Source organism: Rosa chinensis, chromosome 4 (assembly GCF_002994745.2).
Source record: "Rosa chinensis cultivar Old Blush chromosome 4, RchiOBHm-V2, whole genome shotgun sequence".
Lineage (NCBI taxonomy): Eukaryota > Viridiplantae > Streptophyta > Magnoliopsida > Rosales > Rosaceae > Rosa > Rosa chinensis.
This window is the reverse complement of record NC_037091.1, coordinates 65,800,884-65,826,167: the sequence shown is the minus strand read 5'-3', so window position 1 is coordinate 65,826,167 and position 25,284 is coordinate 65,800,884. Positions and strand designations below refer to the sequence as shown.

General features: G+C 37.8%; 3 protein-coding genes across 3 annotated transcripts; 2 read left to right on the top strand and 1 right to left on the bottom strand.

Annotated features, from left to right (window-relative positions):
- Nucleotides 1-2,400: 2,400 nt before the first annotated feature.
- LOC112199788 (PHD finger protein MALE STERILITY 1) lies at nt 2,401-5,426 on the bottom strand. Its single transcript, XM_024340754.2, has 3 exons — nt 5,114-5,426; nt 4,703-5,012; nt 2,401-4,125 (listed from the first exon to the last, which is right to left on the bottom strand). Exons 1-3 carry the CDS (start codon nt 5,424-5,426, stop codon nt 2,670-2,672), a joined length of 2,079 nt encoding a protein of 692 aa, XP_024196522.1. The 3' UTR covers nt 2,401-2,669.
- Nucleotides 5,427-8,738: 3,312 nt separating this feature from the next.
- Nucleotides 8,739-10,691, top strand: LOC112198278 (protein BASIC PENTACYSTEINE2). Its single transcript, XM_024339374.2, has 2 exons — nt 8,739-8,905; nt 9,571-10,691. Exon 2 carries the CDS (start codon nt 9,577-9,579, stop codon nt 10,417-10,419), a length of 843 nt encoding a protein of 280 aa, XP_024195142.1. The 5' UTR covers nt 8,739-8,905; nt 9,571-9,576; the 3' UTR covers nt 10,420-10,691.
- A 6,620-nt stretch (nt 10,692-17,311) lies between these two features.
- LOC112200942 (protein NRT1/ PTR FAMILY 2.13) lies at nt 17,312-21,737 on the top strand. Its single transcript, XM_024341949.2, has 4 exons — nt 17,312-17,621; nt 17,899-18,116; nt 19,587-20,161; nt 20,625-21,737. The coding sequence occupies exons 1-4, from the start codon at nt 17,426-17,428 to the stop codon at nt 21,493-21,495; spliced, it is 1,860 nt and encodes a 619-aa protein (XP_024197717.1). The 5' UTR covers nt 17,312-17,425; the 3' UTR covers nt 21,496-21,737.
- Nucleotides 21,738-25,284: the final 3,547 nt, after the last annotated feature.

Below are 25,284 nucleotides of genomic sequence, written 5' to 3'. Positions count from 1 at the left end.
CCTTGGAAGAAACAAGGTTTGAAGTTTCTTAGATTTGGAACAAATTATCCGCTTGCACTATTGCTGTTCAAAAACAAACCGTATGTCTATGTATGAGATTTCAATTTAAGAAAAATATCGTGTCAAACGGACGGATCACTGAACTAATATGATCAACAAGTCTCACTTAGTATCTTTCATGAATTAATAAAATTAAATTACTTAAACACCCATGAGATTAACATAAAATGACAAAGGGCATCCAAATTACCTGTGTAATTTTGAATATAATTCCAAGACACGTATGCAGTACATTGTAGAGTATTCCTTGGATGAGAAAAATCTGGAATGAATTATTTAGAAGTATGCAGGTTTATATGGTATGATTGAGTACGTTCAATAATTTGATGATGGAAGGAATTGGGCATGGGGGGTGGGTAGGGGCAGGGCAAATGAGCTCTCTGTGATTACACTGATATCTGAGAGGTCTTAATTTGTCTTGTTTAGTCTTGTTGGTATCCAAAGAAGTGAAGCCAAATTTGGCATCTATTCCTTTTTTTACTGTTACACTGAAAACCAGAAAGAGGAAAAAAGTATAAAGAAATTGGTGTTTTGAAATATATTGTTCAAGTTAGAATCCTGCTAAGCTATCATGGCCCCATTTGTATCCATCATTTCATTCCCTAATTAGTCTCTCAGTGCATAGAGTAGAACAGAGAGATTTGTCTGTTTTCTCTAACCCTCTCCTTCATGGAACTTTCATCTTTTTTTGTTTTCCTTCTTTTCCTTCATTAATTTTCTGAAATAATACAGATGGAACTGCAATGAGTGTGGGAGAGACAGAGGGTGACTTATTGTATTGTTTAGTGGGTAATGTCAGGGGACTGGAAAAGTTATCTGTGTAATAAGCAAAAGGGAAAAAGTTCGAATAGCATTCAAATTTTGGATCGATGGATCGATATTTTGGTATTAATTCTATTTTTAAAACTATCGCTTTGATATATTAACTTCGTATTCCGTCATTGTTACTTGCCGTCTATTTTTCTGTTGAAGTAGATGACATTCTTGTATGTTATTACCACGGAGAGAGTGAAATAGACAACTCAAACCCCAAGAAAATACGTGCAGATGATAAAGAAAACCAAGTAAAGACAGAAAATGACCACGGACTGGATGTGGTAGTGTTGGAAGTTTAACCCGACGTACGCAGAGACAAATATACCTCATACCTTCACATAAGCAGGGACTGAACCAGTTTTAAGTTGTTTCTAAGCAGTGCCACAGTCATAAAACTATTGTCTACGCCAAGTTGCCAACCAATACAGTCCTCTCCATCTAACCAATCAACAATGCATGCATAGTATGCAATATTCTGCATCAATTCTTTCTGTGATTATCTAGAGACCAATAATATCAAGCCAACTTCACTAGTGACGGGCTAATATTCTATTTTAGACCCTACAAATTATTCTTTCAAATAGTAAAGATTTTAATTTATTTGTCTCCAATTATTCGACGTGTAGTTACAACTCTTGATCTGTCTTTTATCGGCTTGTTTGTTGTGGCTTTCACGCCACCTACTTGTGTCTGAGTCAAGATCTTACAGAAAACCAAACATTTAAAATTTTAAATGTCTAAATCAAGTGCTGTAATAACCCTTCTAGCTAGTCTTTTTCGGTATTTTTGATCTAAATAGAGATCATCTTACAGTGAATCTATCTTTTATCGAATATCATTATTTCATTTTTTGTCGAAACATTAATTATTGTATCTTTCAAAACGAGGTAAATAATGAGTACACACACATGATACATGAACGGGACTCATAAAATTTGGTCACCATATTCAAATGGCATGCATTTCATCATTATTATGCATGTGGAACTCCTCCCTAGAAGAGGCCCAAAAAGTTGTATAAATCTCTTCCAAATTTGAATGATACTGTGAGTTAGCGTGCATGTGACTTGATCGAGGTATCTATATAAATCAGTCTCTAATTATTCTTTTTATTTTTAGTTGAAAAAGATAATTAACGTTCATGTGTTCATACTACAAGGTTTGGCATATAGGGCATCTATGCCATCTCAGATTAACATTTGAAAAGCTAAAGTTTGGTAGTGTAGAGCTTTTCACCTTTTTTCTGTCAAGTGTAGCTGTGTAGGTGTAGAAGTCAATATAAAGTTGTTGCCGTTTGAAATTGATCCTTATATTTGAAGGGATATGAAACTTTCCACTTTTAGGCGTGCAATCAACAAACATAAATTTGGTGCCGATCATCTTCAAACTATTAAACTACGTTACTCGATCGTTCCGACCTTAAGCTACCTGGTTAGCCCATCCATATATTAATCATAAATTTGATCACAAAATCATGTTTTCACATTTTCTTCCTTTCTTTTCTTTGTCGACAGAGGAAAGAGATTTGATATATAAAGGTTTCCAATGATGTTAAAAGCTTAATCAATCGGTTTAGTGTCTGCATCTAAGGCCTATTACTTTTTGAAATGAAAATAATAGCTCAAGCATGACTAGATACCATGTTGCTAATGAACATATTACAATACTACTAAGACTGACTTACTATTCTTCACCAAACGCCGACCGATCTCTATTCTTCATTCAATACTACCATAGAACTTCTCAAATTAATAGAACACATAAATCATCATGCGACCACAAAGTGTAAGAAACTATGGAGAAGGTAAAAGTACGATCTCTCTCTCGCATCGATTGCAGATAAATATATGAGGAACTTGTTCATTGTTTGGAATTCTAACACACACAGTATGCTGCCACACTTCACATATGTCGCAGCACACCATTCTTTCCCCGTCGTCATCTTTGGCACCACATGGACAGTCCACAATGCAGTTAACCGACCCGCATTCTAATATGGGTCCTTCATGCTCTCTAACAAGTCCAAGTCCACCACCTCTCATATCTTTGTTGCTTCCTTCAAGCACAATCTTTCCACCCACCTCAACCAGCCCAAAAACCATATCTGTTCCCTTTGCATCGATACTCAAATTCGCAATCGTTTCCACGACGAAGCTTTTCAATCCCCAGTAGATCTCCTTGAAGTTCCTCTCCACTTCGAGCTTAAGATCATTGATGGTAGCATTGTTTTTCAGTGTCACACACTCGTATGGCGGCAATAATAATTCGTTGTTGTTAATCATCTTGTTATAATCAAGCACTTGTGTACTGTTTCTTAGCATTACGGTACAATAGAGATTTGATTTTCCTTCAGGTCCTAATTCGAGTTTCACATGCGGTAACTCGCCGCGGTAATCTTTGACAAGGTACTTGGAATCAAGAATGATCCTAACAGCCATCGGAATTGCTGAAAAGATCCCTGTAGTAGTACCGGTGCTTAGCTTTTGGTCTTTGAGGATGTACTTGTACAAGTAGAACATGTCCTTCATTAGCTGGAACCTCGAAATCTTGTACCATCCCTTCACTTTGGTGTTGGTCATGACATTGCCATCTTGGTTAGGGGACACATTAGAAAGGTCTTCTAAGCAATACTCGAGAACTTTGGTCACCGGATTCAAGCTGCGACGAACCAAGTAATTCCCTACAATTTGGTTGCCCAACGACTTCAACACGAAGTCTAGCAAGCCCGTGTCCCCTATATACGAGCGAGCAGCATCCCTTACTTCCTGCCTAGAGACCCATCTGAAATGAGCCCTCTTTAAGGCTTCCACAATCACCCGAGACGCCATTTCAACTCTTTTAGGAGACCATCTGCAAGATGTCTCCACCAGCATTCCCGGGTTATAGGAATCAATGCACCAGTTTTGATCGTCAGTGGGTAGCCGGGACTTGAGCTCTAGCATGAAATGGAATAGGTCACCGAGAGTCGCCAATGAATGATCCGACAATGCGTGATACCTTGAGAAGATGAGGGAAATATCGTGGCCTAATTGGTTGCAAGTAATGTCAGCAAGATGGTGGATGAGCAAGCACAAGGGCATGCCTTGTAATGCTTCAATGGCGCTTTGGTACATTTGTTGAGTGACACAAAATGTTCCACGGCCAAATTTGTAACCCCAACGACCAAACCAGGGCTCACTGTATGCTACTCCATGGATGAGCCTCAACTCCATGCCTTTCTTATGTGAAACGTCGTTTAAACTCACTTTCCTACCAAAACATAGTAGCCCACAATTTCACATGGATCATTAGTCTTTCGTAACTTACTTAATCAGTTAAGACATTCCAAAACAAAGGAAAATATCATGGTCTAAAGATCTAGTTTATTGTTTAGATATAAAGTACATTTACATATATACACCAATTAAGCCTTTGCAATTCATCAACCTTTTGGTTTGATGCTGACAGTATACATGCACTTTTCTAAGTAATAAGGATGGCCCCTTTAAAAAAAAAAAGTAATAAGGATGGCATTTGTAATTGGACTCATATATAATAAAGATGTAAATTGTTAAATGATCATTGGCTTCAATTTTTTTCCCCCTATACATTCTACAACCTTATATGAAGCTCATCCACACGCACATGAGACATTACAGAAATCTGCTAGCTATAGTCTAATCAAAACATGTATGAAATATATATTAATTTGTTTACTTGGCAAAACACACTAACACATGCATATATGCACCAGTAATTATCTAGTTAATTACCATCTTTCTTCTGTCAATATATTAATCAGGTTTTCAAAATTCGAAGGTTAGTTGTTTGGCTAATCTATTCTTACCTTGCTCGTAATCCCGTGCACAATCGATCCCAAAACTCAAGTATCTGATGTCCAGGCAAGTCCGAACCCGTTTCCGCCCCATTGACACAAAGCAAATGCCCGAACCCGTTAGAGTGAAATACACCATGCATGATATGCCCCTCTAATTCCAGTAAATTCAACGACGATGACTTACCCGCCGGAATATCATCGTAGTTGTTATTGCCTCCGGCAACTTTGCAGTTGTTCAAACAAGCCGCCGCCACCATCGTGTCGGTCGAAGGCAACACAAAGTGATACTTCTTATTGCAAACCATATGCTGCCCCCAGCCTGAGCTATATATAACATAAAATCATGATCAAGTTCAACACGAACAGTTAAAGCAATTTATCAATAAGAGAATTGCTAGAACTAGTTAAATATAACTTTACCGACGTATTGGCACTGCTTGCAATGACGGTTCAGTGAGGCCTCAATAGGTTCTTCGACGACGAAGAGAACGAGATGCACGAGAGCATTACGATGAACCTGGAGATGGAACGACCAGCTCTTTATTCCAGTAGCACTATTGCATAGGGCACTCTCCAGATGCCCATATTCGAGAAGCGCTTTCACGTTTTCCCTAAGCGACGAGGCAACGAACCCGACTGGATAACCGTTTTCTCCAAAAGTCTTGAACCTGAAAACCCTCTCGCCTCTCTTCCTCTTCTTGCTCCCACTCATGTCCAGATTATGTGACGACATCGAAACCGAGCAAGAATGGAGAGAAAGGAAGGTAGTTTGGGCTGTTATATATACAACAAGAAGAAGCTAGAAGATCAGCATGTATGCATGTTTAATAATTTACTAAGACCAAATGCATGTCTAAACGAGGCTTAGATATAGTCCCGGATCTCCACGCGAATTGTGCCTGTAAATAAAATTGGGGAGCACCCGAAAGAGACTCTTCATCAGCATATAGTTCACAAGCTCAGTGCTGCGTTTCAAAAATAGGGTGGATCAATCTAGGGTCGCAATTCTATCGCGGCAACAGATGGAATAAAAGGAGGTTTGGAGCAGTAAATTAAAGCAGGTAGCATGGGCATGCATTCGATAAGGCAAGTGTTTCACCATTGGTGAATGACTTGTGCTCCACCAATTTCTTTGGTCAGCTTCTAGGATTGATATGTTTGCTCATTTTATCTTAATAGCTTAATTAGGGACCAAGGTGGACGACGCAAAATTTGCTTGGCCAACTACCCCTTAAGACATACAGACAATTCTTCTTAATTTATCGGAAGCATTTTCCCATGCTTCAGAGAACTTGTCTGCTTTTCTTAATTGGAGTAGCCAATATTATTATTATTCAAAAACAGAATTACAACTTTTTTCAATGCATGAGATAACTTGGCTTTCTTATTTTCTTTGTTGCGGTGAAAATTTGTTTCATTCCAATAGCTTGAATGGCCAACATTACCACAAGTAGATTGCTTGCTCAAAAAGTTTCGAACATTATCAAAAGAATAAATAGAGACCAAAAATTAAACATGTCTCTTTTTATTTATTTACTTATAGTTTACATGATCGTAATCAGTCACCTTGATCAAGCGGTTAGATACAACCCTGAGTAATCAATCAATTATTAAACACGCTTATTGAGCCCTTGCCCGACCCAATGATAGAATCAACCCCAAATAGGCCCAACCATGTTTGAACCAAGCCTGCTAGGGACTTGGGCTAAGTTTACTGCGGCTTCTAATTGAGGTTCGACTGGGGTGGCTAGGCCCAAACATGTGTCGAGTTTTTCCTGCGTCATTTTGTGATTAAACAGATGACCATTTCTTCTTGATTAGTGGTTTGACCTTGAAAGTCATATTAAAGTCCAAGCCTTTATCAAAGGTGCAGTTCTAAATATTATCCCATGCTTTTGAAGCCTCTACCTTTGAAATGAATGGGTAGTTTGGAGACTATAACATGATGTGGTGATTGCGCCTTTGTAATAAAATTGTCTATAGTGTACTTGATGACAGTGTTATAGTGGTGATATCGTGTGCTTTATGTGGAGTCCAAACTTCACGACTCACCTCAATTCTTCTTAGTGATGCTCTGAAAGTTAATTAGTTAGGTATGTTCCTCTAAACCATTATTTTTTAGGTTTATAGTATTTTTTGAGACCACAATATTTTCCTTGATTTGTAAGTCAAATCATCCAATAAAAAAGAATCTCATACCTCCAAATATGATATGAATAAAATATAAATTAATTGATAAAGTTTTGGTCAAAGAAGGTAGATAAAATCTGCTACTTGGATGCAATGTAGTGATATTCAACCTCACTTGAATGCCAAGATTATGAATGTATTTGGAAATTAAATATCCCTCCCAAGGCAAAAATCTTTGCTTGGCTGCTTGTGAGGAGTAGATTGAAAACTAAAGTAAGAATTGCTCGTTTTAATAACAGCTTTGATACCAACTGTGATCTTTGCCATGTCGGTTTGGAAGATATTAACCATTTATTTTGCTCTTGCCCCTTTACCGCAAGAGTTTGGAATTTGTTTAGACTCACTGCTAATTCCATTTTTCCTTGCAATTTTAATAATATCTCTGATTGATTTCATCAGATTTTTAACATTTCAAAAAATCTCATCTTTATTGAGAATGCTATTGTGCTTTATTGGAAATTCTAGCAAGCCAGAAATAATCTCATCTTCAAGAACATATCTGCTAACCCGAACATGGTGGTGCATGCTGCAACTGCAGCTGGGAATTCCTATAGAGCTCACAATCCTTCCCACATGAAGAGCTCTGTTCAAGTGGCATCCCCTCTCGGAGAACAAATTCAAACTCAATTTTGATGGCTATGTGAAGTATGACAAGATGGCTACAGCTGGTTTTGTCATTAGAAACCATGCTGGCTCACCTGTGGTGGCTGGAACTAGGAAGATTGGCTCCACTACTGTTCTTGTGGCGGAGTGTAGCGTGCTCAAAAATGGTCTCCTCCATGCGCTGTATCTCAACTGCTCTAAGATTCTAGTGGAGGGTGATTCAAAGCTGGTGATCGACTGTGTTAACAAGATTAGTGACCCTCCTTGGCAAATTCGTTCTCTTGTTCGTGACATCTAAGGTATCTCTAGTATTTTTGAGGAAATCTCTTTCTCTCATATTTCTCGTGAAGCAAATTTTGTGGCGAACGCAATTACCTCCCTTTGACATCAATCTTCGGATGCGATTATATGGCGAGACAAACTTCCTCTTTTAGCTTGCTCGGCTTTTAATTTAGACCAATTTAGTTTTGGTGTTGTTAGAGGCTTTGTGTTGTAATTTTCTTTTTCTCTTAAAAAAAAAAAAAAAAAAAACTTAGCTACTTATCCTTAAATTGGCAAAGTGTTTGGCACTTTGGCATAAACCCTGCAAGCGACACAGGCACAAACTTGTTAATTTGTAATAATTTCTTCACATATGGCAACTTTACTACCATAGATAGAAAAGGTTCTAACGTTGATCATTAAGTGCGGGAGTAAATAACCTAAAATATGCTAGTGTATTTGGAGGTTATAAAAAAAATCCATCCCTTTGTTCATGTTTGGGACATCTGCATGAAATGACAAGAGTGAACAATTTAGCATGAGAATACCACTGTTTTCCTCAACACAAATCTTCAATTCCATATTTGTCAACATTCCACAGCTAAATCACCAATCTATTTTATAGATCATATATGCAAATGAAGAAAAAGTGGATGCATTAATTTAACAATGATAGGATATAAGGAAGTGGTGTCTCAAAGTCTCAAACACAATTTTTATAGAATAAAGAAAAAGCTCCAAGAATTTCTTTATGTGAAAAAAAAAATCCCAAAAAATAAAAAAGAGGAGGATTGTTCAAAGAGAGAAAAAAACATAGAGGAGGATAAGAATTGGGCTTTGTTGTCACATGGCAAACCAGCTGTTGGAAGAGGAACATAAGATATATCATTTTGACCCAAAAAAAAAAAAACATAAGATGTTTGTATTTTCCATATTTTTAAAGTGACAGCTATAAGCTTGATAGGTACCCCATTTTTAGGTTTTCTCTCTCTCTTTTCTCTCTCAGGTCTTCTCTCTCCTCTCTCCTCTCTCCTCTCTCCTCTGTCTATCTCATAAGTTTCTCTCTCTTTCTCTCTCACAGGTTTCTCTCTCCTCTCTCCTCTCTCCTCTCTCTCTCCAGAAGGGCAAAACCCTAAAGAGCCGTTTACACCCACCCAAGTAAGTTTTCTCTCTCCTCTCTCTTCCTCTCACTCTCTCTCTCTCTCTCTCTCTCTCTCTCTTATTCTTTCTTTCTCTTTCCAAAAATTTGAATATATGGGTCCTTGTACTTCTATTAACCTGCCATTTACATTCCTTTGCATATCTATCTATATATATATTTGATGCTTCCAAATTATCATGAATCTGTTAAATTTTTTGTCTTTATGGTGCTCAGATCTCAGATCCCCATTTCTCTGAGTCAGAAAACCCTAATTTCTACTGTCTGCTTTGAAATTGAATACATTAGATCTAAATTGTGGGAAAATGTGGGAGATACAGAGAGGTTTTGGATCCAGGAATTCCCCGGATTTAGTTGAATTGGTTTGGGTTTTATGTTTACACAGAAATAGATTTGCATGCTCATTTCAAATTGGGGCTGTATTGGATCTGATGCTTTATCTCTAATTTTATTGGAATATCCGATTTGATTTGATGGAGATGTTATTGTTTTATGATGGTAAATGGTATTGTTGTTCAAATTTGTGATTGAATTAGGCTGTGCTGTGTATCTGGTTTCTGTTGTTTTCGATTTTCGATGGCCTTTGGGGGTTATGTAATGGTGGATGGTATTGTTATTGATGAGCTTGCATTAATACGATGTCGTTTGTCTGCTCAATTTTTAGCTCCCCATGGATGATGATTCATTGAACATGCCCAATTGGGGATACTATGAGGCCTCTTTTAAAGGCCATCTTGGCCTGCAGCTTATGACAAGCATGGGTGAGCGTGACACGAAACCTTTTATACCTGGGCGTGATCCTCCGGTCATGGTTAGCGCCGATGGATATCATCCTCGGGATTGTGTTGTACAGGATGCTCCCGTTCCAATGAGCAACTATATGAGGGAGAGTTGGATTAACCAGAGGGATAAGTTTCTCACTATGATGCCGGCCAATCCTAATTATGGTGTTCTTCCGGAAACTTCAGTCGCTCAGCACTCCATGCAGATCTTACAGCCACCTCCTGATGCATCAAGGGATGAGAGGGTGAATAGAATGGAAGAGCCAGTTGTCCAGAAGGAAGGTGGCCCTTCAAAGAAAAGGCAGAATGGTGGTGCCCCGAAAGCCCCAAAGGTGAAGAAGCCGAGGAAGCCAAAGGACAATAGCAACCCTGCGGTTCCACGTGTGAAGCCCGCAAAAAAGAGTTTGGATGTTGTCATAAACGGGATTACCATGGACATTTCAGGCATTCCAATTCCAGTTTGCTCATGTACTGGAGCTCCCCAACAGTGTTATCGGTGGGGGTGTGGTGGTTGGCAATCCGCTTGTTGCACTACAAATGTGTCTATGTATCCTTTGCCAATGAGCACTAAACGGCGGGGTGCTAGGATAGCTGGAAGAAAAATGAGTCAGGGGGCTTTTAAAAAGGTATTGGAGAAGCTTGCAGCTGAAGGTTATAACTTTGCTAATCCAATTGATTTGAGGACTCACTGGGCAAGACATGGTACAAATAAGTTCGTCACAATCAGGTAGAGTTGCTCTGGTTGGTACCATTAGTGGAAATTCCATTGCATTTGTTCTGTTCCACCTGTATATATTTCTGTGGCATTTTGCAGAGATCTATCAGTTAATTGTAGTCCTTGAATTTCTGTCGTGACCGTATACCTGCTCTTGAAATTTCAAATTGTTCTTTTGTTTATGTTGTACTTTCGGCTATGTGATAAGGGCCAATTTTTCTGGCCCCAGAATTATGCAGATGAGTTATCATTTATTGGATTGTTGTTGGATAATCTCCAATCTTTCAATAGTTGTTGGATACTCCTTTATGGATTCATTTTTCTTACTGCTGTGCACTCCATTCATCTGTTTTGCTGTGATGATTGCCTATACCTGCATTGCTAGCATGTCCATTAGTTCTGTTGTAGCCAAAAGTATTAGGTGCATCTATGATGATTGCCTAAACTCTTAGCTTTGTGTTTGGGTTTTGTAGTCAAAAGTTCTCTATGGATTGAATTCTGGCTGGGAACTTCTAAGTTCCATCTCTTGTAGGTGTTTTTGATATTGGTTCTCTGCCTTTCCTTTTAATTGAGAACCTGAAAAATCTGTCTATAGGAGCTTGGCTGGAGAGGTACATTTGTGGGAGAGGAACTTGATATAAATTAGTAATGACGGAGAGGGGACTTGGGGATAGGGTTGTGATATAGGAATTGGAAAATATAGTCGTTGCTTTGTCACATTGACCAGTGTCTTAGCCTCTCAGGGAGAACTGAAAGTATGGATTTTTATCCCCAGTATGTGTGATTTGTGAAAGACAGTTTAAAGTGGAAAAGAATGTATAGGATGAAGGACATATTGTATGGTGCTAGTAAGTAGAGTTTGGATGGTTTAAGGACGGTTTAGCGCAGTTGTTTGTTGATGTGTTTCTATACCAACAGAATGTTTAGCTTAATGCAAATTGTTTTTCAAATGATATGACATCCAATACATACCATACCCTTTGTGTCCTTTTCAATTGTATTTTTTAACTCTCCCAAAGGGCCAAGGGGCACTATTTATATTATCAATGTGCAGCTTAATTTAAAAATTCACACCCTCTCATGAATTGCTGTCTAATCGGGGAAGTATGTGTTTAATGGTCTACTTCAGTTTCTGGAAATTATGCATTGGACTAGTTAAATAAAAAATAACTTGCCCTATTGTTGTTGAGACAAGGAAGAGAGACATAGAATTGAGCTTTTATGAATGGAATGAATCGACATCTTTTACATGAATATTGGAGATCTCATTTGTCAATGAAATAAGTTTTTGATATGGTTTGGAATGTGACCCAATTCGCGTTGCTATATAGGATTTCATTTTAGAAAATTACATTGTAGCACATGATCAAAGATGTAAACACTGAAAATCCACTTTCAAAAAGATTTATACAAAGAATGACATGAGTCTAGGCCCAAAAGTCAAATGATGCATGCCTGATTCTCAATTTTAGTAGAAAATGACCAAATGCTCGAGTTTCATCACAATTTACAGGCATTGTCATTGACCCAATACCCAATACCCAAAAAATGGAAATTTGAAATCCTAGATCTTCAATCCTTTCGTGCTCCACACTTCAAATTGAACTAAGAGACTTTGAGAGATTAATGTATGATCCAAGAGCTCCAAGACCCACTAAGAATTGTCGCCGGAGGTGGCCGGAAACTCAATTTCCGATCAAAAACGTGGAGCGACGGCGCTGCAGTGACTTTCTTCTCCTTGGTGCACCTTCCACAGTCCAAAATAAGCTACCAAACCGCCATAGAATTGAAAAGGAGGGAGAGAGCTTTCCACTGTCAAAATCCGTCGTCGGAGGGAGGAGATATAGCCGGTGGAAGGTGATGAGGTCGGGGAGAGAGAGAGAGGGAGGAGAGAGAGAAGTTCGGGTAAGTTTCCGAACTTACCACAGTAAGTCGTCCTATTTGTAGAAAATTTACCATAAATAGTAACTTTAGTATTTTGATAATAACTTTTGCATACAAACTCCGATTTAAGCGTACCACATGTCCACAGACTCAGCTTAACTTTCTCTACAACTTTAGCGAAGGAAATTTTCTCAAAAACTTACCCGAACAATAAATCAATTTTTTTGGTCCACTAAAAGTCGAAATAAAGTAAAAAGTGAAAGTAATTATCGTTTACTACCCAAGTGACTAGTAAATCGGTAAATTGAGGTACGAGATGTAACATATATGCACTGTTGCTTTTTGGCGTTATTATTCTGTTATTATTTTTTTTTTTTTCTGGGATTGGTTGTAACATATATTATTTTGTAAGTTGATGTTTCAGTTGTGGTGAAATGATGAATCTTGTATCCAAATTTTAGTAACCCGAGATTCAACCGGAGGCTTCAATTTCATTCATGGATTGACAGATCTAATTGCTCCTGCTACTACTATTGTTCCTGATACTGTTACTGCTCCTGCTACTACTGAACCAAGGATACGTTTAGCAATAAAGAAGAAAAAGCAGTTTGACGAAGTGCTCTGAGATTCTCTCTCTTAGCAACCTATAAAAGGAAGAGATTTTTTTTCTTTTTTTTCTTTTGAGAAGTAAGATAAATGGATTATTCTCAGGGAAAAAAATAGTAACATAGAGGGATTATTCTCAGGATAAAAAAAAGTAACATAAAGGGATTAGAAGTGAAAAGAAGTAGTTAAAGGTAAAAAGATAAATTAACTCATGAAATGTGGCAAGTGAAGAGCAGATTGTCCTTATTTGTAAAATTTAATCCTTATAAAAGGATTAGAAGTCAAAAGAAGTAATTAAGGCCTCGTTTAGTTCACGGAAATGAAATCAATTCCTTAGGAAATCTCATGGGAACGGAAAACAAATTTCCCACTAACTTTCCTTTTCACTATTTGGAAACATTGGGAGAGTAACGGGAAAACATATGTTTGTTTCCATTTTAGTGTTTGGTTTGTGTAAGGAAAGGAAACTAAATTTTACTAAAATTTCATTTATATCCTCATATATTAAAACACAAATCATAAATTTTTCAAATAAAATTGTCAATAACAATTTTTAACAAGGATATAAATGTATTTTTATCATATAATTAATGCACATTTAATGCCAGGAAAGTGGGAGGGAAAATGAATCATTTGGAGGATGAGAGGATTCACTTTCCTCCATATTTTCCCTTTTCAAAGAAAAGTTGTTCATTTCTTTGTGCACACCAAACATAGGAAAGGAATACATTTCCTTTCCCAAACCCTCAATTCCGTGAACCAAACAAGATCTAAAGGTAAAAAAAAGAAATTAACTCATGACATGTGGCAAGTGGAGAGCATATTGTTCTTATTTGTAAGATTTTGTTCTTATATGTTAAGTCATCTTTTGTCAATAATTTATATGTAATTTGTTAATATCGTTTTTCCTTCAACAATATTTTTTAGGGAAAAAAATGCAAACAGTACCTGACCTTTGGCCCATTAGTAACTTTAGTACCTGACAAAAAAAAAAATATCACTTTAGTACCTGAAGTTCAAACCCCGACCCAACTTTAATACCTAAAACACTGTTGGCCGTTACGGCGTTAGTCAACTGTCAAACTTTGAGGGTATTTTCGTCCTTTCACTAAATTCTTCTTCTTCCTCAAGCTCTCTTCGTCTTCTTCTTCCTGGGCCGGGTCACCCTTTTTTTTTTTCCTCTCTTTCTCTCTTCTTCCTTTTTTCTTTTCTCTCTTCTTCTTCCTTCGCCTGCTGGTAGATCGAGGGTGGGTAGGCTGCAGGTGAGATCGAGGGTGGGCGCTGGTGGGCAGGCTGCAGGCTTGCTGCGTGGGGTGGACTGGCAGGCGAGGGATGCGGGGCTGCTGATGCGGGGGCAATAGCGAAGGGCGATTGATTGGGTGAGGCTGGGCAGCGACTGGGCATGGCGGGCGACTGGGTGAGGTTAGGCAGCGCTCGGGCTGGTGTGCTGGTCTGGCTGGCTGTGGGGCTTCACGGCAGGGGCTGCTACAAGGTGGGTGGGGCTAGAGAGGTGGAGGCAAGAGGAAGAGGTGCTGCAATGCTAGAAGAAAAAAAAATATTTGGTCTGGGATGGCGGCAAAGAAATTTTTTTTCGTCTAGGGTTTTGGTTTTTGTGGAGGAGGTGGTGGGGCAGAAGCGTCGGTGAGAGGAATAAGGGTTCTGGTGGTGGTGGTCAAGGTTCTAAAAAACGCTAGGCGCTAGTCGGGCGGTAACCCAGGGACTAGCGCCTAGGAGCCTAGGCGGGGACTAGGCGGTTTTCTTTTTTTTAATTTTTAAATTATTTTAATGACATATAATAATATAAATGACAATATTTAAAGTCTAAAAATTAATTATAAATATAAAAATAGTCAAAATATAGAATAAATTAGGGTTTATGACCGCCTAGGCTCCGCCTAGAACCGCCTAGCCCGCCTAGTCCCCGCCTAGCACCGCCTAGTCCCCGCCTAGCACCGCCTAGCACCACCGCCTAGCCCGCCTAGTCCCCGCCTAGCCCGCCTAGTAGCCCAGCGCCTAAGGGAAACGCCTAGGCCAAAATCGGAGCGGTTCCTTGCCGCCTAGCGCCTAGGCGCCGCCTAGGCCGATTTTTAGAACATTGGTGGTGGTAGGTGGTCATTGATAATGGTTAAGGGAAGAGAGAGAGAGAGAGCTCTGGAAGAAGAGGTTAAATATATATATATATATATATATATATATATATATATATAAGGAATTAAATATGAAAAGACGAAATTACCCTTCAATATATGCCACTTGTCAGACGCCGATATTGAGTTAACGGCTCCAGGTATTAAAGTTGGGTGGGGATTTGAACTTCAGGCACTAAAGTGATTTTTTTTTTTTTGTCAGGTACTAAATTTACTAATAAGCCAAAGGTTATGTACTGTTTGCATTTTTTTCCCATTATACATTTTTTCATTTTTTTGTGTGGACAAGGACCAATTATTAATTTCTTTTTTGGTAGAGTAATTAAAAACTCGCACGTTGGAACGCTATGGCTCCTAAAGGGTAAGATTCCTGAGGCCCAAATTTTTTATTTAGGCCTACAAGCGGACGACCCTTAAAAAGTAAGAACATTTCTAATTGCATGTAAACCAGCTATTTAACTTTTCATTAATTACAGTGTTACACGTCCCTTCTCGTGACATTGCAGAAACTTTCATACAATCTTGTTCTGTTCATAATCATCTTGTTGCATAGGTGGTGTGTGACATTTCATTACTTTAGTTCATACTGGTTGACAAAATCTTCAACCAATATCAATACTAGACAATAATTGAGATGTTGAAAGAAACTAAAGATAAGAATGTGAAAAGAAACCATATTAGTAAACTCAGACCAATAAAAAAAAAGATCAGTAAACCTTATGAGCAAACAAGAGCAACCCACGGACCCCATTTACCAAATCAAGTGAATTTACGAGAAACCTGGAAGATGTGACTTAATGGAACTTTACAGATCAACAAACCAAGAAACTCCCACTCAGATTAGTAGATTAACATTTGCACAAAAATATCTAAATAGATGCTTGGTTTTTATCAGAAAAATACGAATGACAGCCCAATGGCTAAATTTAGTTATAAATTAGAGGTAAAATAGTCAAATTACCCCCTGACTTTTTCCATGATTGCCGATTTGCCCCCTGACATTTCAATTTTGATTATTTACACCTTGACTTTTCTAATTGTGGCCGATTTACACCCTATCGTTAACTTTTAGACTTTATATCCAATTCATCTTTTAACTTGACCTCAAGTGCTGTACATTTTTGTCTTTTAATTTGTCACATTTTTTTTTTTAAAGGGAGAATTCCACAAATGGTCACTCAACTATGACTCATTCGACACTTTGGTCACTGAAGTTTCAAATATATCACTTTGGTCACTCAACTATTACACTGTCAATCACTTAAGTCACCCAAAGAGTATTTTTTATAATTTTTTTTAATGAAAAAAATTAACAAAGTGACTTAAGTGATTGACAGTGTAATAGTTGAGTGACCAAAGTGATATATTTGAAACTTCATTAACCAAAGTGTCGAATGAGTCATAGTTGAATGATCATTTGTGAAATTTTCATTTGAAAAAAAGAAAGAATCTCTCTCTCTTAACATCTGTCTTAATTTTTTATATATATATATATATTTTTATGCTTGTTGAATATGTACTATTGTTTATAAAATAAATCTTATTTATATCATGATGACGTTGTTGCACAAATTCAAATGATAATTGACCTAAAGATGGTAGGCAAAGAGTCACCAATTCATATGACAATTTCACAATTTGAAACATATGTTAAAGGAGAGAGGGAGATTCTTTCTTTTCTTAAGTGTTTTTTTTCCTTTTATTTATTTTTTTATTGGTAACATTTGGAAAGATAAAAATGACTAACATGTGAGGCCAAGTTAAAGGAGGAATTAGCTATAAGGTCCAAAAGTTAACAATAGGGTGTAAATCGGCCATAATTAGAAAAGTCAGGGTGTAAATAATCAAAATTGAAATGTCAGGGGGTAAATCGGTAGTCATGAGAAAAGTCAGGGGGTAATTTAACTATTTTGCCTAAATTAAAATTAGTACCTATCGGTCCATGTTCAAAGGCCTAGGCTAATAAATGGACCGCACTCTATATTTAATGTATAAAATTATTATAACACTCTAGTGGTGTTCACCCGGTTAATTGTTAACCAAATAAATTGTACTCAACTACCATTGGATGTAAATTCTATGATAGAAAACAAAATAATTTAACTTAATAATAATTCTCTCCACCATTAAATTTACATCCAAAATGGTTGAGCATAATTTATTTGATCAGCAACTAACCCGATCTAACATTATTGTATGACACTCATTTATATCGTCAGCATTTTATCATCTTCCATTCTCAGTCCTGTATATATATGTGCCGCAGCCAATCTCCTTAACTCAAACAACTCTGAACTATTCAGAGTCTCAAACCTTCATAATTCCATTTCTCATATCGCAGAAGAAGTTGATCCTTTTCTCCCTACTTCAGCAGAAACCGAAAACATGATGAAACTTGAAGCATGTGTGTACTCACACTTCACAAAATGCTTCCGAAACACGTGTAATTCTGAATCACACAAATCATCAAACTCAGACAAAGATTCCAATGACGCAGAAACGACGCCGCACGCTCAATCGGAGACGGCAGCAACCGTCCGGAGAAAACCAGGCGGATGGAAAGCCATATCATTCGTCTTAGGTCTCTCTTTCATTCTCTTCTTAAATTTTATTATCTCTTTGTTCAAGGTTATTATACACAAACATGGTCGACTTTTTTGGGTCTTTCCTCTCTCTACTCCTCCGATATGATCGAGGAAGAGAGGACGGAACCGAGAGACTGACGGTGACCGGGTGGCGAGTACTCATTAGGTAGTTTTGCCGACACGGTAAATGCACCGGGTGGCTCAGTACGTTACTGACTGATATTTAATTATGAGGTAACAAAAATAGTGACACGTTTCTCTGGTGTTGTGCAGCAAACGATACGTTGGAGAGGTTGGCAACGTTTGGATTGTTGGCAAACTTTATGGTCTACTTGACGAGGGAGATGCACTTGGACCAGGTTTCGGCTTCCAACATTATATACATCTGGTCTGGTCTGACCAACTTCGCTCCTCTGCTCGGCGCCTTCGTCTCCGACTCTTATGTCGGCCGCTTTCGGGCCATCGCTTTCGGGTCCTTCTCATTACTTCTGGTAATTGATTCCTTTCTCTCTGACATTTCTATTAATTTCTGTTGGCTTTTTGCAGCAATTTATATTGCAAGTGTTGCTAGAGTCTAAGAATTTTAACCGACATGCAGCTGGTTAATTGTGTATCTTGGTTTTTGAGTGGCCGTGGTTGGTGGTAGTTTTCGCTAGCCACCAGTATAGCACCGGTCACTCTGTTTGTACTGACTACCGAGATATGGTGATATCAGAAAAATATCTTTTACTGGAACAGCTCTCTCACAGCTCGATCAGTACGTATGGTTCTCTAATATAACTATTTAATTGGTTTCGTACTCGATCTCTTTAATTGATCACCAGTGATATTATTAGGTTAGACCACTGCATGGCGGTGACACGTGTACTTCGAGACCACAGAATAATTCCTCCTATATATTATATGTTCAGAGAATAAAAAGAAACATATATCTATATTATATATATAAAAACTTTTAAGCTAATGATTCAACTAATTGACATTGATGCATTGATTGAGACATTGAGTTCTCTTGTGCTACTATATATTATCTTGTGTACGTAAAACCCTAGCTAGGTCCTCTGAAAGGATATTGTGTAAGTGTGTGTGTTTTTTTTTTTTTGGTTGTTGTTGTTGCTTTTGAAGGGATGTGTTACTATATATTATCTTATTCAACTGCATCTGATGAAGGCATGTGTATTATCCCAAATTCCTGGTTTTCTTGCATACATGGAATGTGTAACTAACAATAAATCATTAATGATATAGTAGCAAAAAGCCTAGTCAATATTCACTACATTGTGAAAAGATAAACCAAAGGTGGGAAAGTTAACTTAACCCTTACTTACCATTCGCAATATATCAATTAATGAGATGCATGTTTCGTTGTCAAATTGAAAATGGCAAGTTCGGCACCAGCTATGAGCTCGAAACAAAATTCCCACCGTGGTTTTCATGTGGGCGCAACCATATTTTGTTCTTGTGGAACTTGGTCATATGTGGACATGTGGTCATAACCTAATCATCCTAGGACTTGCATAATTGCACAATTCCTAAAACTGTCCACAAACAGTTTAGGAAGTAAAAAATGGTGTTTTCAAGTTTTGTAGAAGGTTAAAAAGTACCTATAGAAGCGTTTTGAATCAAGTACTTTTTACGAATATAATGCCAAATGACCATCATTTGAGATTTTTCTATCATGTTGAACCATAAATGTAGCATATACGGATAATCGTATAATTTAGTTTTCGTTTTTGGTTGATCCGTTATTTAGGCCAACAATGAAATCTTTGTTTCTTTTGCTTGTTTGTGAACCTTTTGATTCCCTGTGCCTGTGTGAACATATATCATCTATCACTTACGTCAGTGATGTCACTTCCAACATTTTGAGAAGGTTCACTACAAGGACGCAACGACTCTTCTTAATTTAGACCTCACTTAATTTTAAAAGGGTTTTAAGTAACCAAAAAAATGTCCAACAGGGAATGGCGACACTGACAATGACAGCATGGTTGCCTAAGCTGCATCCTCCGCCGTGCAGCAGTAACCAGCTGAAATTGGGCCAGTGCCCACGTCCGAGCAAAGCCCAACTGGGCTTCTTAAGTTTGGGCCTGGGCTTTCTCTCGGTAGGCACGGGAGGAATTAGGCCCTGCAGCATCCCCTTTGGTGTTGACCAGTTTGACCCGAACACCAAAGAAGGAAAGAAAGGAATCAAAAGCTTCTTCAACTGGTACTACGCCACATTCACAGTTGTGTTGCTGATCACTTCAACTCTGGTGGTCTACATCCAAGACAAGATCAGCTGGACTTTGGGTTTTGGGATACCAACATTGCTCATGTGTGGTTCAATTGTGCTTCTGTTTATTGGAGTTAGGATTTACGTGCATGCTAAGCCACAAGGTAGCATGTTCGCCAGTATTGCTCAGGTTTTTGTTGCTGCTCACAAGAAACGACAACTTAAGCTTCCAGACGACAAACCCATTGATGGAAGCAAATTGTATGATCCTCCGGTGAAGGATTTGCTCATGCAAAAGCTCCCTCTCACCAACCAAATCAGGTGACAAATCTCTGTCTTTCATAGATTTTTCGTCATGATTAATTGATCATTAATTTGCATAGGGTTGGTCACTTTACCAATCAATTCGAAATCATCACTATTAACAATGATTAGCTAGTTAAGTTCATGGTTGTGAATAACCTTCTAAAAAGAATAAATTAATGGTTGTGAATATAACTCCCAGCTGCTTTATACTCTGTTTTCCTTTTCTTAATTTAAGAGGATAGGAAGGATCTCTTCCTCACCTATCCAAGCCTTAAAAAAAAAACACTCCCAGCTGCTTTATAAGTACTATCCGTCATCAAACTCGTTTTTACTAGCTTTATGCAATTGTAGATTAACTCCTTGAGTCTCCTACCGTTGGAAGCTTTAATATACCAAAAATAAGTAAAGTGACTCTTGAGCTATTAAAATTAAAGTGTTAATTATTATGTCACCCTTCTTATTCATTTTCTTTGGATAGGTTCTTGAACAAGGCCGCTATAATAGTGGACAATGATCTGAAGCCCGATGGCTCTCCAGTTAACAAATGGAGGCTTTGCAGCGTCCAACAAGTTGAAGAACTTAAATGTGTCATAAAAACCATGCCAATATGGGCTTCAGCTATCGTTAGCTTCACCGCCATGTCACAACAAGGAACATTCAGTGTATCCCAAGCCCTCAGATTAAATCGCCACCTTGGTCAGAATTTCGAAATACCAGCTGGTTCACTCATTGTCATCTCCTTGCTCACAATAGGAATATTTCTCCCGATCTACGACAGGCTCTTAGTACCCGCTCTTCGAAAAGTTACCAGAGACGAAGGTGGGATCACAGTTCTACAAAGAATCGGAATCGGGATTGTTTTTTCAGTCCTGGCAATGCTCGTAGCTGGTTTCATTGAAAAGGAAAGAAGAAATATGGCTAAATTGCATCCCCATGAACCCGTCTCATTCATTTGGTTGGCTCCACAACTTGGCCTGATGGGTCTTTGTGAGGCATTCAGTGCCATTGGACTGCTGGAATTCTTCAACCGGGAGTTTCCCGATCACATCAGGAGTGTTGGTAATGCACTTCTGTCTTGCTCTTTTGCAGGGTCAAGTTACTTGAGCAGTGTAGTGGTCACCGTTGTTCATCGTGTGACCGGAACACACAGAAAGCCAGATTGGTTGACCAATGATATCAATGCCGGCAGATTGGATTTGTTCTATTTCCTCTTGGCAGGGATAGGGTCTCTGAATTTTGTCTACTTCCTTTATTGTGCTCGACGATATCATTATAAGGGCACTGTACACAAGGAGGATGACAACAACCCTTATGTTAATGTGGAGCTAGGTTCAACCACCACTGCTTGATCCTATTCCTGTTAATCGCATTAATATGTAATCCTATATATATAGTTTGTAACTCAATGTATGTGGCCGGAATGGGTAAGAAAATATATGCTATAAGAATAGGGCATGCATGCTCTTTAGGTAACCGATGTTGCAACTCTAGAATGTAATATGGGCTCCCCTTTGCAAATACATGCCATTTTGTAACTATGGTTATCTTAATTTTCTAGCTAGCATTCAAATTTAAGGTTTAGAATAACATTGGTGTTTCCGAAATATATATGTGGCATGTCATTAAACAACAAATTTGGAACACATTTTCAAAAAGCTCACATAAAATCGGTCTCCTTCAAATAAAAATCTATACGGCAACATATTTGTGTGAAGAATGTGAAAGATAGTGGCAAATAAATAAACACCGAAATTGAGAGACTTTATTTTCGGTTTTGACAGGTTTGGTTCTCTGAACTAGCCGCCAGCTCAATCATGCAAATCGTGCAAGCGCAAACCATGCACAATTCCTTGACAATGATGAGTTCATGTAGCTAGAAAGTGCGGGGTTTGGAATGGTAGAGTTCATGTAGCTAGAAAGTGCGGGGTTTGGAATGGTAGGAAAGTAGTCCACTACTGAGATAGATGGATGTTGTTTGGAGGCTTCTCTTTGTTGGTTTGGTGCTTGTGCGAATATATGGCTTAAAATCCGGCATGGGTTGCATCATTTGCATGCGCCTTGTCCATCTTTCTCACGTACTCTGCCTTCCGTATCTGATACGATCGATCATCTTTTTTACTTTAAGTTTGGCTTCTTGTCTTTGCCACTGCTACGGTAGTGATTCATCCATTAGATATTGTGGCCATTTTATCAAACCTGTCAAAGCAATAGTATATTGGTCCATGCCAATAGCAAGGTGAAGGGGATGCGGGCATCGCCTTAAGACAGTGACTTTTGAAATGTGCAAAACTTTTAGTTTGTATTCTTTGAACATATGTCCGGTGGAGATGTCAAACTGCCTAACGTTAGATTTATCAACAAATTCTAAAAGTTAGCATTGTATTCTTTTAGTTTGTATTCTTAGCTTCATCCAGTGGGTTGGATGTTAACATTGTATATAATGATGATACATCTTTATAATATATAAAAAAAATTCTAAAAGTTAAGGGCATTTTTGAAATAGAACCACTTCAAAATTACTCCAAGATCATAACAAAATTTACTCATGAATTCATGATATGGATTTCATTACAGGTCGGACTCATTGGCGGAGCCAATATAGGACGAGAGGGGGCTGTGGCTCCCCACTGATTTTTTTTGGGATAGATTTACATATAAATTATGTTCAAAAATTATTATTTCTAATGAAAATAAAGGTAATTAGTTCCTACAATTATCATATTATATGAAATTTTCTGTATTTTTTCTCTATGTATGCACAATCATATCGAAATTTCTCTTCTTTATTGATCATCGATGATATTTGTGAGATTTATATTTTTCTACGAATAATTGGCCCCACACAAAAAAAAAAAAAAAATTGTTTCCACCCCTGTTTGGACTAGATTTCTTAGGTACTTACTTAAAAGAAAACAATAAAGTACGCCTAAAGAGCCTAAACTTCTGTGCGCGTAATCAATGGAGCACAGTTTTTATGCAAAGCTAGCTAGTAAGATTTATTTCGTCCACATTTAATCATATTGTTTTCCCTGTCTCTTTGAATACACACACATACACTTAGATCGAGCTTCATAAGTTCATATTCGTATTTACATTCCTGAAAAATTAAGTCGGGTCAATATCTTCTTCTTACTTTAGAAGAAAAAGGAAATATGATGAAGGGTGATGAGTGTGCTCTCACAGTACTTCACAAAATGCTGCTGTATACAGTACAGTTCAAGTGCATCAATCAAAATTATCAAATCATCATCAAGAGAGATTATTCAGAGCACCGCCGTGCACTTGCACCAACATAAATGAATGGTTAGATTGCATTAAATACACTTTTTGTTTATTAAAAATAAAGTTGATAATAAATATCAAGGGTTGAGATTATTTTATAAGGGTTGGGTCACTTACACCGTCGGTGCATAGAATAATTTCCACATCATCAAACCCGGATAAAGAGCCCGAGCATGACGTATACGGCGGGCTTCAAATGCAATCAGAGCATTCAGACACAAAATCCAAAGAAAGCCAGGCGGATGGAAGGCCATGCCTTTCATCGATCCTAGGTCCCTCTCTTTCTCTCTTCGATCTTCCATCATCTATTCTATAGTACTAGCTATTCCTAATATTTATACTACTTACACCTCCTATAAATCAATCAGCATCTGTTCGAGAGTATGATTCTAGGCAATCGTAGAGGGACTAATTAGACTCCATGGTCCAGCCAAACACGCTGAGCGTCGTGGTTAAGGGTTAATTCGCTCTTATGCCTTTCAAAACAAAATGATAAAAATAAGCAAATCGACCGACTTCAACCCAAAACCAATAGGCAATCGTAGAGGGGCTATACCAATAGAGGACTCTCTCCAAGGGATTTAATCAGTTTTATCTTGTTAGCTAGTCACAGTAATAGCACCTAGTCCTCGTCATGTAATACGTACTTGGTAATAGCACCTAAACCCTAAATACGTTACAGATACGAGTTAATTGGTTAGTAGGTTGTAAGGACAAAAGTTTGTACCTCTTGAGTATTGGCATTCCTATACAAAAGCAAATGAAGCATTCTGTATAAGTTCGTTATTGGAAGTTGGAAAGAAAGACTTTAATTATGATCTCGTAGAAATTCCAAGTAAATGTATCTCATGCATATGCATTAGGATTGCAACATGTCCCTGAGTCAGTCCTATGTTTTAGGGAGTTCGATTTTGGGAAGTATCTTTCGGTTTTTAGATATTATTTTACAAAAATATTTTTCAACTGTTAAAATCATGCCATTGAAGTCCTAATCGTTCTAGGATTTGTTTATTACTTTATTTTAAATGGAAATCTTTTATTAAAAGACTTTTCCTATCAGGAGTCCAATTAGGGTAAAATCTTGATTGTTGAGGATTTGTTTTCTCCTCCGTATATTCAAAAGGGAAAAAGTCACAAAGAGTACCCCAACTTAAACTCATTCTACACTTTGGTACCTCATCTTCTAAATAAATCACTTTGGTACTTGAACTTGCTACTTCTATATAACATTCATACACGTCGTTACTAACACCGTTAACTCAAGTACCACATGACTTTTTCTATGGGTGTTTTCCGTCCTTTCACATTTTCCCTCTAAAAATCTCATAGAACAACCATTAATTTGTTACACAAAATATTCAACTGAGCACATCATTTGTACTTTAATTGTTTTCCAACACCAAAGGATAATAAAATGTCATAGAAACAAATGGTCATGAAGCACATCATTTGTACTTTAATTGTTTTCCAACACCAAAGGATAATAAAATGTCATAGAAACAAATGGTCATGAATGTCATAAAATGTCAAAAGTTTGCTCCAAGCATCAGTACTTCCATGGCTTGTGGGCTCCTTTGCTCCATCTCTATTCTTAGTGCATGTGCCAATATTAGTTGCTCCTGGTTTCTTGACTAGTTTAATCCTATTTGCAGGTGACTTCAACCCTGTTGCTTGACCAACTTTACCAGTAGACTTGGCTGTAGACATTGAGACTGATTTCACATGCACCTTCACATTGTATAATAGCACTAGAACAATTAATAAGCTCGCTAAAATAAAATTAATCAATTCACACTTAAGGAATTAACAAGCAAGTATAACAATCATACCTGATTTGCATAAACCAAATTCAAATT